The sequence below is a fragment of the Coenobita brevimanus genome, chromosome 64 (genome assembly GCF_032717465.1).
Source record: "Coenobita brevimanus isolate Jiangsu-jjx chromosome 64, ASM3271746v2, whole genome shotgun sequence".
Lineage (NCBI taxonomy): Eukaryota > Metazoa > Arthropoda > Malacostraca > Decapoda > Coenobitidae > Coenobita > Coenobita brevimanus.
The window spans coordinates 11,638,963-11,655,414 of record NC_137017.1 but is presented as its reverse complement, the minus strand read 5'-3'; the positions used below and the strand labels follow the sequence as shown (position 1 = coordinate 11,655,414).

Here is a 16,452-nt window from a genome sequence, read left to right as displayed (position 1 = left end):
CCAGCCACCACTGTTTTCGTTTATTGTTATTGGCTAGTACACAGAGGAATAATTTCCCTACTGTGCTTTTGTCAGTGCACTTACACATTGGAACGAAACATTAGCAATTATTTCTCTTGTCGCTGGACATTCTTAGAGGTAAAAAATAAGCACAGTGTATCCTGGCTAAACATTAACAAAGCAGACTATGCTGCCTCAGTGTGAGTAGTGACGTCACGACCAATCACAGGCCGTTTCAGTGTCACGTGATTTTTCGGCTACTTTATCTATCATTTTTTCATGTCTCTGCACATTTTTAACCGGAAACTCGTCTATTATCAGGGGAAAATTGGCCATTTCTATTCACACAATGAGATTCCAACATGTTATAAAATATGTAGGGCAGCATCATGAAAGAACTAGAGAGGGAGAGGATGATAGTCAAAAGCATGAGTGCGACAATGAAGAGAATTAAAGACAAAAAAGGTTATGTTAAAACAAAAAGGGGGGGAGGGGAAGGACAGTGACAAAGGCCAAGACACATCCACTCCCACCCACAGCGTTGTAATGACTGTCTCATGGAAGGCCTGGCGTGCAGTGCTGCCAAAGGAAAAATAATAGAAATCAGCTAAATTAGTCTCAAAAGCGGTAAAAATCTGCCAGACGGAGGGAAATTAACAAAAAAGACAGACAAGACCTTAAGAAAAATGCCAAGTAAATAATTTAAATTTTTACCAGTGAAACTGCTTTTAAAATATCTAAATTTAGCAAGAAAATCACTTCATCGGTAACACTACAGGCATGAGTTGCGAAAACGTGCCAGATGTCACTTTTTAATTACCGATTGATCTTATTTATAAAAAAAAAAGGGGGGGGGGTAAACTTGACCAATACTTTCGTGAGATTAGCTCTTTTTACACCATAAATAATGTTTGCAGGGCAGGCACAGATTGTTTCCATCTCCTAAGTGAACGTTGCAAGACCCACGGAGTTTTGTCCGAAACTTAAAGAAAGCGAGTCATCACTTCTTTGGCCGATCATACCTAGCATAACTTCATTTTTCCCTCTAAAAGTCAAGATATGAAGCCTGAGTGACTGCGACATTCATGCTGTGATTAGCTACCATGATTTAATAAAAATGGATTATATCCACTTCTCACTACACAATTTTCCAACTGAAAAACTACTAAACTTACTTCTCAAGATTGGGGTTGGTCTCAAGGTGTCCCCTGATGGCCTTCCGCATCATGGTGTTCTTGCCCATGAGAACCACTGCACAACCCCTCAGGGCCATTCGGATCTCCTGCATCTGCTTTGACCCAACATTGTCAGCCCCTACAATGAAGCAGCGGCTGTACTCATCAAACAGCTGAGTGATCTTGGTGAAGTAATTAGCCTTCCACGTTGGCTTGTCCACCCTAACCATCTTGAGTACGTGGATTAAGGCACCGACAGGCGGACTTAGGGACTGCTGGGAAAAACACTGCTATTAAATACTGAACATAACACCATGTGATGCTTACTAATAAAACAACCAACACTCCAAAATACAGTACATGTATGGGACACTTACTGGTAAAAACCATAAATAATGTATGAACTGAGTAACTGATTTGCAACGTTTCTGTAAAATTTTAGAAAACGGTGACAGACCTGGGTCTAAGACACTCAGAAAATGAAACAGATTATAGTACAGTACTGGTAATGTTTTCTGGTTACCAAAGATAATTATAAGGAGGTCCCGAAGATACAAGCAGGTAGGTTCCATTTGGCACAGTCGTATAATGAATTCTCGTATAATGAGATGTAACTAATGGTGAAATATTAGTTGGGTTCAAGGACTCCATCAAAGGCAAGTTTTCAAGCTAAAATATACGATACCAAAAGCAACAAACATATCTATATTACTGAACTATTGAGAAAACAACCTGAATGAGCAAATAGTAGGTAAATAACATGACTGCACATTAATTAAACATATAAAACATGCATATCACTCATCTATGGGTGGTAATGTTGTGTTGGAGATGGGAAGATGGCGGTCGCCAGCTGAGCAGCCATGCCAGATTCCCAAACCAGTATTATCGTACCCGGCACGTTAAAATTATCGTTTTTTGATCAAAATGAACACACTCATAAACAAAGGCATTTCTTCAAATAAATTGGTAATTACCGTGAAATTAATATATTTACCGGTATATGCAGAGTGATTATTTATTGTTATTGAATTTGTTTAACTGTTAAGTACCTACTAGGTTATAACACTGGTTATCTCAAGTTACTAAATCCTACTGCTGTACTAGTCTTATGGAAGCCTTGTTAATTTTGCAATCCCTGATTCATTTTTCAGATTATGAAATTATGAAAGTTATCACATTATCACATGCATGCTATAGCATATCACAAAGCGTGCCAAATTATTGGATTTTGCAATAATTATCACATGTCTGGCAACGCTGCAGCTGAGCAGTCCCGCTATTTTTATCCGAGGTTTAAGAGGAAACGGCGGTGACTGCGTTTGCTGGGACGACTGAGTTAGAATCCTGCCCCCTCGCCCCAGACTGAATGTCATTTCATTGGATTTCTGAGATCGTATAATGAGATCGTATAACGAAAATACAGTAATCACTCCAATATCCGACGTAATAGAGCCATAGGTAGGTCCGGATATTGGGCCCCAGCTTATGGACTTGTACTTATGGACCCTAACTCAGAGAAACACCTATACAACTCCCTCTGGACATGCATAGCACCTATTTAAGACCCAAATCACACCAATAAGGCACGTAAATGACTGAAATAAATGCAAAAGAAACATAAAATGAGGGTTTAGAAGTATGTTCATACATTAATAAACATTCTGGTACTTATGGACCCTAACCTACCCTAACTCAGAAAAACACATTCCTACTGCACATGCATAGCTACTAACACCCTATTCACACCAATAATGGACATTAAAGAGTGAAATGAGGTAAGTATAGTATGGAAAAAAGTACAGTATGAAACATTCTGGCTACTTACAGCAAGTCCCTGGCCACCTCGAAAAATAACTGCCTCCTCTCGGACTCTGACAGTAAGAACGATTTCCTGAAGCACTTGCAGTACACTGTTCCTGAAGTCTTGCACTGAACTTAGTCAATAACACACAGAAGTCCGTTCTCTTCACAGTGTGCACTCGTCTAAATAATGCTCCATTATAACTTACTAAGTGTTGCACTTTAACTTTCCCCATTCATATAATTTTCCAAAGCCAAAACAAACAAGTCTATTTACGTTAAATTTTTTTTCTATTGAGTCTTTTCTCTCACAACTTTAAATTCTTAACACACTGTTTTTTTCACTGCACAACACTCTAAATTCCCGTGTGGTCTAGTGGAGAAGTTCTTGCTGTTTATTCACTGTCAGAGTCCGAGAGTATCACTGGCACGCGACCTAGGGGTGCATCGCTGGGTCGTGGTGATGGCGTACCCATTGCAGAGGACTCTGAAGACAGCTGCAAACTCACGTCAAGCGGTGACTCCACCGTGGCTGATGTGCTGGGCTGTGGCTCGGAGCATGAGGGCCTGTCTTGGGGAGGCAACGGAGTGGAGCCAGGGCTGGGCACAGCGGGGGTCATGGGCCTGAAAAAACTGTCAATGGTTGATTGACGCAATGACCGACGATTCTGACGATTGATGATGCGCTGCCTGAAAGCACGCACTTCCTCCACGAGTCCCAAGGGCCCCATCTCCCTGTTGCAGTCCGGGTGTTCCAGGTAGTCTAGGACGAACTCTAGATGTTCCCGGAGTGCGCTCAGCTTGGGGATGGCTGGAGTAGTGTCCTGCTGAGAGGAATCCGCATCATCGTCGCCTTCAGTGTCGGAATCTTCAAGTTCAGTACTGACACCTGCAACCGAAGACGCGATCTCGATATCAGACAACGTCTGATACCCAGGATCGCCCTCGTCGTCATCCAACCACTCACGAACATCGTCCACATCTACATCGTCGCCGTGCATACGTAGCCGTCCACGGAAATCATTCACATCAAAGCCTAGAAAATCGTACTCCACATCCGTTCCGAGAAGCAGACGAGACCAACCATTTTCCAGAGTCTTCACAAGGACTTCCTTCCATGCACTAGCCCAGTTGTATAGCGCAGACGTGATGTTGTAGCGGCGAAGGTTTTCCAAAGTCCGCTTGCCTCGTGTGTCCCGTCCCTCCCTGTGCTCCTCCTCGTCCTCGAGAACAACCATCACCTCGTCCAGGAACTTCCGACGGTATATGCTCTTTGTTGCCACGATCTCTCCTTGGTCCATTGGTTGGATGAGAGCAGTCGTATTAGGTGGCAGAAACATACACCTCATACGGCCATTTTCAGCAACCAAGTCCTTGTCGCACAGGTGGGCAGGTGCATTGTCGAGGAGAAGGAGGGCCTTTACCTGGTCGCATGTGATTCCCAGTGTCTTCGTCTGGTAACGGATGACCTCCTTGACAAAGTGACGGTGAAACCAATCTTTGAAGATCACAGCTGTGAACCATGCCTTCAAAGAATGGTACCAGACGACAGGAAGGACATCCATCACCCCACGAACGCACCGAGGCTGCTTTGCGCGGCCAACAACAATGGGCTTAAACCGGTGCATGCCGTTAGCACTGGCACAACACAAAGCAGATATCTGTTCCTTGGAAAGCTTGCGGCCAGGTACACGCTTCTCCGTCTCCTCGGCTAGAGTGTTCATTGGCAGTGAGCGATAGAATAGGCCAATTTCGTCAGCATTGTAGTCTTGACCGAGAGTTAGGCCCTCCCTGTCGATCAAGCCCTTCACCTTGTGCCGAAACTCGTCAACTCCATCCTCGTTAGAGTCCAATGCTTCGCCATGTGCTTTGCGGTTGGTAAGGCCATGCCGCAACTTGAACGCAAAGAGCCAACCCTCGGATGCCTTGAAGTCTAGGGCGTCGTGAAGCCTGGCGAACTTCTCAGCAGCAGCCTTCAGCTCCGTTCCACGTACCATCACACCAGCAGCACGTTGTTGTCAATACCAAATCAACGTGGATCGGTCGATTTCAGCAAACTTGGGGGTAAACATAACCTTCCTTTCCACGTTGCGTTTGCTTCTCGACGAGAAGTCAGCCGTGTACTGCAAGAGTTTGTCTCGGGATCTCTTGATATCGAACAAAGAAGACCGGGCCAGGTTAAACTCGCGGAGAATGCGGGAAGAAGACCACCCCGCATCTAATTTCTCCAATATCTCCCGTTTCTTCTCCAGAGTCAACACCACTCTCTTCCTTTTCTCAGGTGGCAGAGCCATCATCACACACACTAAGAGGAGGCCCGAGAGCAGCAGGAGGCCCTGCAGCAGGTAAGGCACCACCACAAAAGCGATCACGTGGGCAGCCATTACGACGAGCATGCACTCACGGCGAGAGACAGGCGGAAAGTGGGGAGGATGCAGCGGCGCTCTATCAGACGTCGGAGGAATGACGCGCCACAACAATGCTCTCCCACGCTGCGCGCGGTAAGTTCAAATTATGGATGGGGAAAAATTTTTTTTTTTTTTTTTTTTTTGGGGGGGGGGTTGGGGGCAGGGGGGGGTATTGGATCCCAGGACGATTATGTCCGCGTAGTGGGGATGTTCGGTTATTGGGCGTCCGGATATTACAGTGATTACTGTACAGTAAAACCTCAATATAACGGACTTCAATAAACCAGAATTCACTTATATTGGACTTGAGGAGCTACTGGACTAAATTCCTATGTACATACTGGAAAAAGTCCGATAAAGCCAGAAGCAGCCTGGACTGCCTGACCACTTCAGCTATGTTTACCACAATAAGGCAAATACATGACATGTTTATCAATGTACAGTACAGTAATATTATATATATTATACCATTTGATTAATGTAGTGAAATTTTAAAAGAGTACAGTACCTCAATGGTAGTCAAAACAGTTTAAAAACCGTTCATGCGATCCAGATTAATGTCTGACTCGGAAAAAGTCCGGATTAGCAGGGGGAAGTCCGGATGTTGCATTTACTGGAATTTCACATTTTTCAGAATGGTTTGGTGCCCAATTAGTCCATTATAGTGAGGTCTTACTGTAGTCCCTAATTTACCCAGGTCGTATCATCGGTTTCTCGTATATCGAGTGGTCGTATAACGGGACCTACCTGTATGCACAGTTCAGGTATCTTTATTCCTGTCTATATTTCAAGAAACTGTGATGAAATGTGAAAACTTACTAGTACATTAAATGAACAAAAGTTTCAGTCGATATGACCGACAAGAAAGGGTTCCCATCACTTTACAATCTAGCCACCACTACGTTAGTTTATAAAGCAACCCTGCAGTCGTAATCCTATATACTAATCTACAATATCAAGCCCAGAACAATTAAAACTTAAATCACAGTCTCTTACTGAGCCTGACCTTGCAGTTGTTTTGTTAATGAGGCTCCAACAGAGTTGCATGTGTCAGCTTTGGCCACGTAATAGTGGCTCTCCATGCTACTCAGTCTCTGGCAGCCTCCCCATTCAGTCCCTTATCCCTGAAGTCACACACTATGGCCTTGTCCAAAGTCTTTTGATCTGCCTCTCCCAGTAATACCCTCATCATTCACACCTCTCACCCCAAACACCTAGCTGTCATCTTCCATCCTCTCCACATGCCCAAACCCTCTCAATCTACTCCTCCTTATCACAACGCTAATTTAGTAATCTCTCCACTATCCAATGTAATAGAGCCAAAGGCATGTCCGGAAAGTGGTCCTGTCCGGAAAGTGGGCCCCTGGCTCTTGGACTGGTACTTAAGGACCCTAACCCAGCCTAACTTTGAAAGCCACCTAAATAACTCCCTACCGGACATGCATAGCACATACTTACACCTATTTAAGACCCAATTTACACCAATAATGGACATAAAGCATGAAATAAATGAAAAGGAACCAAAGAATGAGGAATTAGAAGTGGCTGTACCTCAGCCAGGGTACTTACAGCACGTCTGTGACTGCCTTCTCTGACTTTGGCAGTTGTGAAAATGCTCTTGAAGCACGTACAGTAATCCAGTGTTGTGCTGCACTTACAGTAATTCTTTGCACTATGAGTTATAATTGTTTAACACTGCACACTGTTAATTGCACCAAAGAAGTTTCAACCGCCAGTTTCAACTGCCAGTTTGCACTCCACAGTTAATCCTTTGCACTCTAAATTCTAATTTCTTAACACTGCACAACACTGTAAATTCCCGTGTGGTCTGGTGGCGAGGTATTGCAGTTTATTCACAAAAAATGAGCACACGTGGCTTCCATTACGATAAGCATCTGCTCTCGATCGGAGTTAGGCTGTGACTGTTGATGATGGGGTAACAGAGTTGCCAGATCACAACAGCCACATTATCAAACTCCTCAATTTTCATTACCAAATTTAACTTTTCATTACCAAATTCGTAAAGCTAGCATTTATTCTTCACTATATATACAAGTGGAAATATATGTAATCACTCTTCTTATAATTAACAGCATGTTGATTATATTCACGCTATATAGGCTAGCAGATTAATCAGAGAGAGCAGACAATCCACCATTTATATCCTGTGTATCTCATACGTGTGAAAAGTCTGTTTGGTATTGCATTATTCTGATTCATTACCAAACGAATTTTTCATTACCAAATTGGCCCACATTTGGTAATGAAAAAAAAACAAATGGCAACCCTGACAGGGAAGGGAGGAGGGGGGAGGAAAGAAGGGGTGAAGGGTCCATGGTGTAACAGCCGTTCGGAAGCACAGTAATTTCAAATTACGGGTGGGAAAAAATTCAGATTTTTTTTCTTTTCTTTTTTTTGCCCATTTTTTGGCTCTGAATTTCCAGGCCAACTATGACCGGTAAGTGGGGTGTCCGGAAAGTGGGCGTCCGGAAAGTACGGGCATTACAGTCCATTCAAGTCCCATTGTTCCCCTCAACTCTCTGTTGTAATCCTAACGCACCCCAAGGCCTTTCATTCAAGGACGCGCAACACCAATTAATCATTGTGTTGGAACCTACGAATATCTTCTTCCTTTGCTGCCCAGGACTCACTACCATACAGCATTACATTCCTAACACATGTTTCATACAAGGACTCTTTAGCATAGAGGGAGAGCTCTCTAAATGTCAGGAGGGGCATCTTCTAACCACCTCTTACCCTAGCCACAGAGCTAGCTCTACCACCACCTCCAGCACATAACATGTCTCCCAAATATCTAAACTCCTCTACATTCTCAAGACTGTCCAGAAAGATCAATTCTTTCATGCCTGTCAATCTCTACAGGCTCTCCCTGACGCAACACACAAATGAAATCAGCAGTAAGCTACTGTATTTCATTGCCTACCTCTAATACCACAACATATCCTAAGCACTCACTTGTCACTAACACTGCACAAGATGGCATTACTTCCCACACCCTTGTAGCAAACTGTACATGGCCACACTTCCTCTGCTTTCACAGTACCACCACCAGTCCTATTATCATCACTTATTTTATCCACATTTTCTCTCAAACACTTGTAGCTACCCCAATCTCTCTCTCCACTTCCTAAATCTTTCTTCTGCCTCTCTTTCAATCTCTGTAATCAACACCTAATCATAAGCATACACCTTCCATGGCAGTCCATTCCTGTAGTCAGGTGAAAGTGTTTCAAGCACCATGACAAAACAATAAGGGGCTCAAGACTGACCCCTGATCCACTCTAATGTTCATGGACAACTCTTCACTCAAACCTCCATTCACTTTCACCCAGGTGTGAGCATCCTCACACATATCCATATTCACTCTAACCAGCCACTCCTCGACAATAAGCTTTCTCACTGCTCACTTCACTACCTTCTTTGAGACTCTGAAACTAAGCACAGCTCTCTTTTGTTTTCATGTACCGGTATTATTTTCCCTGAAGCTGTCAGACAATGAACATGGCACCAGTGGTCACTTTGCCTAGCATAAACCTAAACTGCATCTCATCAATACTGTATTCATTCTTTCCCTTACCATACCATCTTGGACACTCAATTACCTGATCCAAAAGATTTATGCCTCTATAATTTCCTCTTTCCAGGGCATCATCCTTCCCTGCCATTAGATGACCAAGGTTAACTCATGAAAGCATGTTGGAGCCTTTATAAATGATACAAACTCTTCAGCCAGTCATCTGGGACAACATTCATAACTGAATTTATCTAATCAGTACCAAAGCTAAACCCACTCCTGTATCTGCTGAAACCTTTAACATTTCAGCAGGGAGCTGTTGCCTCTCCTGACACTGAGAGGACTCTCCCTCCGTGCTAAGGGATCTTTGTATGCAGCATGTGTTAGGAGTGTAATCTTGTATGGTAGTGAGACCTGGGCAGTAAAGGAAGAGGATATTTGCATGATCAAACGTACACAATTGACAATAATTAGGTGGATGTGCAGTACATCCCTGATTGCAAGTGCTAGGGGGGACTAGGTTTAAGATGGAAAAGGTGAGGGGTAGGAAGCGACTGGAGTGTATTGGTGTTGTGATGAGGAGAGTTAGACCAAGATGGTTTGGCAATGTGGAGAGGATGGATGATAATTGGGTGCAGAAAGTGAGAAGTGTTAATGTTAAGGGTAGGGTTGCGAGAAGAAGACTGAAAAAGACCTGGGACAAGGTCATTGAGTGTGACCTCAGGGATAAGGGACTGAATAGGGAAGCTGCCAAAGATCGAGCAGCATGGACAGACGCCATTAGGTGACCACGGCCGACACATGCTTGCGTTGGGGTCTTCAAAAACGAATGAACGAACCCAGACACACCCGCTGCCTTCCTCAACTGCATCTTGCCTAATCCCCAGCTCCCAGTAACAGCATAAAGCAAAGGTCAAACACTGGATTCCCTGACTCCAAACCTTCAGTGTTCCAGTCATAACTCCTCATTCAGCAGCTGAATATAATGCTCTCTCCAGGTGCCTATAATATCCTCACTGCCTAGCACTAACTTTCCTTCACCATTCTTCACACATTCTCACCTTTGATATCCATTTTCCCTCTTCATCTGATCTGCCACATTAAATACCACATTCTTCCTTTCAGTATTATTTACTGTGGGTTTGTCACGAGTCGGCGTGATTAAGTATTTGAATAAACTCGTGACATTAACTTTGTTGGGAAACCGCGAATTCTAGTGGAATCCCAGTATTCATTGCTCAGTTTAACCGCCACGTACTCACCCGATCGGGAATGTTTTCAGCACAATTTTCACTATTTCATAAGTGATCGTCTTTGTGAGAGACACTAGCACTTCCGCTGAGCGATTTATTATGGGCATGTTTCGCTCATTCTAGCCGTTAGCAATGCAGCTCGACACTTGCCTCTCTCTCACGATTTGAAGTCAGTCAAGATTTAAGCGTCGTGGAAGTAGGTAGTGTGGGTAGCAGCGTCCTTCCTTAGCAACGATGCCTAGTTTCTGCCGCCGCCGTATTCCCACCTAACGTGATTGGCGAGAGACTCAGCGTGTGCAGTGTCCTTCCTCAGTAACGACGCCCAGTCATCCGCTTAGTCCACTCTTTGACCAGTATTTCTTTTTGTTTTTTCCTAGGTTTAAGAGTTTAGCTTTTGAGTGAGCGAGTGAGTGCGATCTCCTTATTTTGAATTCATCTTAAGACTCATGTAACGTTAATTTATTTTATTGTAATCAATAAATTAACAGTTCTTTTTCCTGAGCTTAATGTAATGTAAACTCGTGTTTTATTTTCCATATTAAGCTTATTTCACTTACAGCTCCTAGCTTGCATAAACGCTTTGCTATTCATAACTGGTACTTAGGCCAGTCCTTTTGTATTAAGCTTAAAATCATTGTGCAACCAGGAGTTAATGCATCAGCAAGAATCTGTTATCATTAATAGCATTAGTTATTGATTGTCAGGGGTGGAGTCACTTTCTCCAGAGGCCAACAGTACTAATAAACAGCATTTGTGAGTAATTAGTCTCTGCTGTATACTGTTGAGAAAGTTTATACATTCTCGTCCAAGCCGGCATAATCATTGCTTGATTTTCACAGGACAATTCATTGTCATGTTCTCAAATATTATTGAAAAATATTCTTTAATTTTACATACTTTTAAAAATCCTGTGACAAGGTTATCCAGTAAAGACTCTGCGACTGAGATTTTGACCTGTGTATGGTACCTCCTTTCTGACCCGATGCTTGACAACCAAGTATTCCTCTGTTATCACCCTTTTTTCACCCCCAGAAACATCTGCTTTTCTCCTTAACTGCAGCTTACATGCCCTCATCCCACCACCATGTTACCTTATGACTTGGAGGGTCCCTTGTCCATTCACACACTGAATCAGTAACTCTGGATATACTGGTATTTCATAAAGAGCTCTGTCCTACTCAATACTTCTGTCTACAGGTACCTGTTCAGCAACCACTCTCATCTCGCTACAGACATCATCCCTTACTGCTTGGTTTGTCAACTTCTATATTTTTGTCCTGGATGCATAGGTTCTCTTCTTCACCACCATGTCACATTTATCATTAACTTGTGTTGCTGCACACACTCTTCACCCCCTCCTTTCAGCCCTCCTGACCAGGAAATAGTCAACCTGGCTACTAATTCCCCCATTCATACATAATCAGCCTACTCACTCTCAACCTAAAATGCGTGTTGCACACAATCATATTCACTGCCTCCCCAAATTTAAGTATCCTCTCCCCTTCTGCATTCCACATACCATATGAACATCCCTATTGCACCCCTTCATATCCCTGAGCTGTTTCACCTGCATGACCATTTAAATCTCCACCCTAAACAAGTCTCTTCCCCCATACAACAAACCACACCTATCAAGTCAATCCAGAATCTACCTTTTACTTCATCATCCACATCAACCTCTGCAGCACATTAATTAGTTCCTGTTTATCCAAACCTATATTTTCTTAATCCAACCTTATTTAGACAAAACTGCAGGGGAGCTCCCATGCATAAAATTTACAATTGTACAGTTTTCTCAAAAAATCATAACATAATTATCATTGCGGTAGCTTTAAAAATCAGTTTTACAAACAAATCGTGGTGAGCGGCCTCTCATCATATCAGACTATTAGGCTGATTCAGCTCTGTAGTCAATCAGTCACTAATTACCTATCCCAGTTCTAGTATCGTTTCAACCCCTAATGGAATTCATTATTTTTCTGTTCTCCACTGGAGAGCTGTCCCAATGACAAGAATTAAGAGTACCAGTTACTTCTGTTAATACAGCACAGCCTCATATAGGTTAGGTTGGATTGGTTTGGTTAGGGTAGGTTAAAAAAAAAAAAAAAAAAAAAAATAGGTTAAGGAAGGTAGAGTCCCAGAGGATTGGAAGTCAGGTATAATTATTCCCTTGTACAAAGGAAAAGGGGAAAAAGAAGTGTGTGGTAATCATAGGGGCATTTGTCTTCTTAGTATAATAAGAAAAGTGTATGGTAGGATACTTATTGACAGAGTTAGAGAAAGAACAGAGAAATTAGTTGGAGAAGAACAGGGAGGCTTTAGGAAGGGAAGAGGTTGTGTAGATCAGATATTCATTCTCAGATCTTTAGTGGAAAAGTTTCTAGAGAAGGGAAAGAAGTTGTATGCGGCTTTCATGGATTTGGAGAAAGCATATGACAGGGTGGATAGACAAGGATTGTGGAAAGTGTTAAGAATATATGGAGTAGATGGAAAGTTGTTGAATGCTGTGAAGAGTAGGTACGATGGTGCGAAGGCTGCAGTGCGTGTGGATGGTGAACTAAGTGAATTTTTCTCTTTGAAGGTTGGGTTGAAACAGGGATGTGTCATGTCTCCATGGTTGTTCAATCTGTACATGGATGGGGTAATAAAAGAGGTAAAAGGTAGGGCAGTGGATGTTGGAGTGGCCCTGGTGAGAGAGGACAGTGTTTGGAAACTCCCTGTACTGTTGTTTGCAGATGATACTGTGTTGTTGAGTGAAGACGAAGGGGAGCTGCAAGGCTTGGTGGATGAGTCTGAGAGTGTGTGTAAGAAACGGAATCTAAAGGTGAATGTAGGGAAGAGTAAAGTGATGGTCTTTGAGAGAGGTGAAGTCAGTGAATGTACAGCGAGGTTGGATGGTGAGGAATTGGAAAATGTGAGTACGTTTAAGTACTTGGGTAGTGTGATGAGTAAGGATGGAGGTTTGGAGGGTGAAGTGCTTGAAAGGGTACAGTAGGGAAGAAAGGTTGCTGGTTCCTTGAAAGCAGTGATAAGAAACAGGGAAGTGAGCATGGAAGTGAAAAAGTTACTACATGACAGTATTGTGATACCAACTCTAACGTACGGAAGTGAAGCTTGGACGTTGTTGGAAGGACACAAGTCAAGAGTGAGAGCAGTGGAAATGAGTTATTTAAGAGGAGCCTGTGGAGTCACATGGAGAGACAGGCTGACGAATGAGGATATAAAGGAGCGTTGTGGTGTGGATGTGGATGTGATAGGAAGCGTTATGAGGAACACACTGAGGTGGTTTGGCCATGTGGAGAGGATGGAGGGTGAAAGACTGACGAAGAGAGTGTATGTGAGTGAGGTGGAGGGGGGAAGAGGGAGGGGGAGGCCGAGGATGAGATGGAGGGATGGGGTGGAGAGGTATATGAGAGAGGGGGGTGTGAATTGGGAGCAGGGGAGTGAAATGGCGGGGGACAGGGCGAATTGAAGGCGATCTGTTTGTGGCCACCCCAAACGGGATTGAGGCGTCTGGCAATAGATAGATAGATAGATAGTTAAATGATAATCTTACCCCATCCCTACAAACCTAACCTGACCTAACACCACCTAATTCAGTATATTTACTTTATTGCCATTTTTTTTTTTTTTCACTTGAGTGTTTTGAGGCCTCAGTTGTTGTGCAAAAGAATAATAACCATAATATGGCTATGACAATCGTCACAGTCATATTATGATTATTCACTTAGTGGTCGGTGGTGGCGACCGGCATCCACTCACTTAATGTAGTGCTGCATACTTCTTCCTTAGCCTTTATCATTCTTTTTCTGTGCCTGCCCTCCTCCCTTCCTATTTCTTCCTTCTTTCCTGTCACTTCTTATTACTTTTCTTTCCTTTACAGGTGGCTTTACATTGAGTGACAAGCCAAATTGTTTCCTGTAAGCCAAGAAACCATTTACAACGGGGTGGTAACCATATAACCAAACCATACATGCTCCCTACGTGTCAACAAGTGGGTTGGTGGAGGGTTAGTGCCCCTCCCCATAAAACAAATAAGTCAAATGGCCACCCCTTATGGGTTTATGGCATCTGGCAATAGATAGATTGATAGACCAGAAATGAGGCCTCAAAACACTCAAATGAACTAAAAAAACTACCAAATGGAACAAAAAAAAGCACCGAAAATAGGAAACGACAATAAAGAAAATCAATCTTAGTTACCTCCTAAGCCTGCAAGAACTCTTGATTGCCACCTAACCCAACCTAACAAAAGTAACATAACCTAAACTAACCTAACCAACAAAAATTGAAGGCAAAAATCACGTCAAAAACCACCAGAAAACTATACAGTAAAACCTTGATATAACGGACTTCAATAGACCAGAATTCGCTTTTATCTGACTCGAGGAGCTACTGGACTAAATTCCTATGCTGTATATCGGAAAAAGCCCGATAAAGCGAGAAGCAGTCCAGACTGCCTAACGACTTATGGTATGATCACCACAAAAAGGTAAATGAAAGACATGTTTATCTGTGTACAGTACAGTATTATCTATCTATCTATTGTCAGATGACTTAATCCCTTATACAGGGTGGCCACAAACAAATCACCTCCATGTCACCCTGTCCCCTGCCATTTCACAGCCCTGCTCCTAATTAGAGGCTTCACCAAACCTGTTTCAGCAGTCTGCCACCAGGTGGTCTAGCGTCGCCCAGCCTCAATTAAATATTTTTGCGGGGTTTTAAAGACCTGTGAAATTGTACCTAATACTAAGTTTATAATGATACTGCTATTTATAGGAATATTTTTTCCTATTCAATCAAGCGCATATTTATATACAGTACCTGTAAAGAAAGAATAACCAGGCTTTCAGAGAATCTTAGCTTGGGGACAAAAATAGCGTGCTGTCTGTTTACATATATTTGAATAAATCGTGTGGAGTTAGTAAAAGGAGATTACCTTCAGGACTTCTGATGTGTGCATTTTAGCATGTTTTAAAGTATTAAGCAGTTCCACTGAAAATAATGTACTGAACGATTAAGTTGGTGAGTCAGCCATATTAATCCAAACAAACGGCAGTGCGGTATGACACTATACTCATAACAGTGTACGAGGAGTTGAAGTTTAAACTTACTAAACTGTGCAGTGGAGCCAGGGAAACATTTAAAAGAATTATTTGTGTTAGACTTTGGTTACTAAGATGACCAAAACATTCAACAGATCCGTATTGTTAGGAAAAGTCATACGTCAGGCAGGGCAGCATATCGAAAGGTGTTGCTAAATATGCGGCTACACATTTATTTTATTTTCTGGATACTAGCGAATGACAAATATTTTAATCACTGTTATCTTGCTTTATGGATGGTTCTAGTAAAATTGCCTAGGTTATGTCTCTATGTTATGCTTACAGAGATGAGTACACTAACGAAAACCGAGTTTACAAAATGACACTTATAATTCATTATATATAATCAAAGGGCTCCCATACTGTAATTTCTCTGTAGCATATAATGCCATCTGGGCAATTTGAAGAATAAAATATGTTTTGAGGTGTTTTACTTTGCATCAAAATTAAAAAGAAATGAAGCACTGGCTACTTTTTCAGAGCCTACCCCGCATCAGAGCTGGGTGACAGAAGCGAACCTAGTGGCAGATTTCTGAAGCAGGATCTGGTGAAGTCTCTAATTCATACCCCCCTCTCTCATATACCTCTCCACTCCATCCCTCCATCTCATCCTTGGCCTTCCCCTCCCTCTCCCCCCCCTCCACCTCATTCACATACACTCTCCTTGTCAGTCTCTCACTCTCCATCCTCTCCACATGGCCAAACCACCTCACTGTGTTTCTCCTAATGCTTCCTATCACATCCACATCCACACCATACAAATCCCACATCAGACCCATCATGGAGTTTGGCTCCACTGTATGGAACACAGGCTACCACGGAGATCAGAGGCTCCTGGAGTCTGTACAGCGCAGATGGACTAAGCAAATCAATGGCCTGTCTGAACTCAGCTATGCTGACCGTCTGAAAAACCTGGGCCTGTATTCTGTAAAAGGGAGACTGATCAGAGCTGACCTCATTAAATGCTGGAAAATCTTCCATCGCCAGTCCCCAATTGCACCGCCTGAGCTCTTTTCTCTTCCTTCATTAACTCACACCAGGGGCCATAGATTCAAGGTGGCCAAGTCCCGCACTTCAGTTGAGTGTAGACGCAGGTTTTTCAGCATCAGATGTATAGACCTCTGGAACTCTCTTTCAGATGATGCTGTTAGTGCTGACTCAGTTGCATCA

General features: G+C 42.9%; 1 protein-coding gene across 1 annotated transcript in view; it reads right to left on the bottom strand.

The window, feature by feature from the left end:
- RpLP0 (ribosomal protein LP0) overlaps nucleotides 1–16,452 on the bottom strand; it is a 93,827-nt gene that overhangs the window by 74,371 nt on the left and 3,004 nt on the right. Inside the window, exon 2 of the mRNA XM_080276208.1 lies at nucleotides 1,176–1,450. Coding sequence (XP_080132334.1) covers nucleotides 1,176–1,405 — 230 coding nt within the window. The 5' untranslated portion in view covers nucleotides 1,406–1,450. The remainder of the gene's footprint in view (nucleotides 1–1,175; nucleotides 1,451–16,452) is intronic.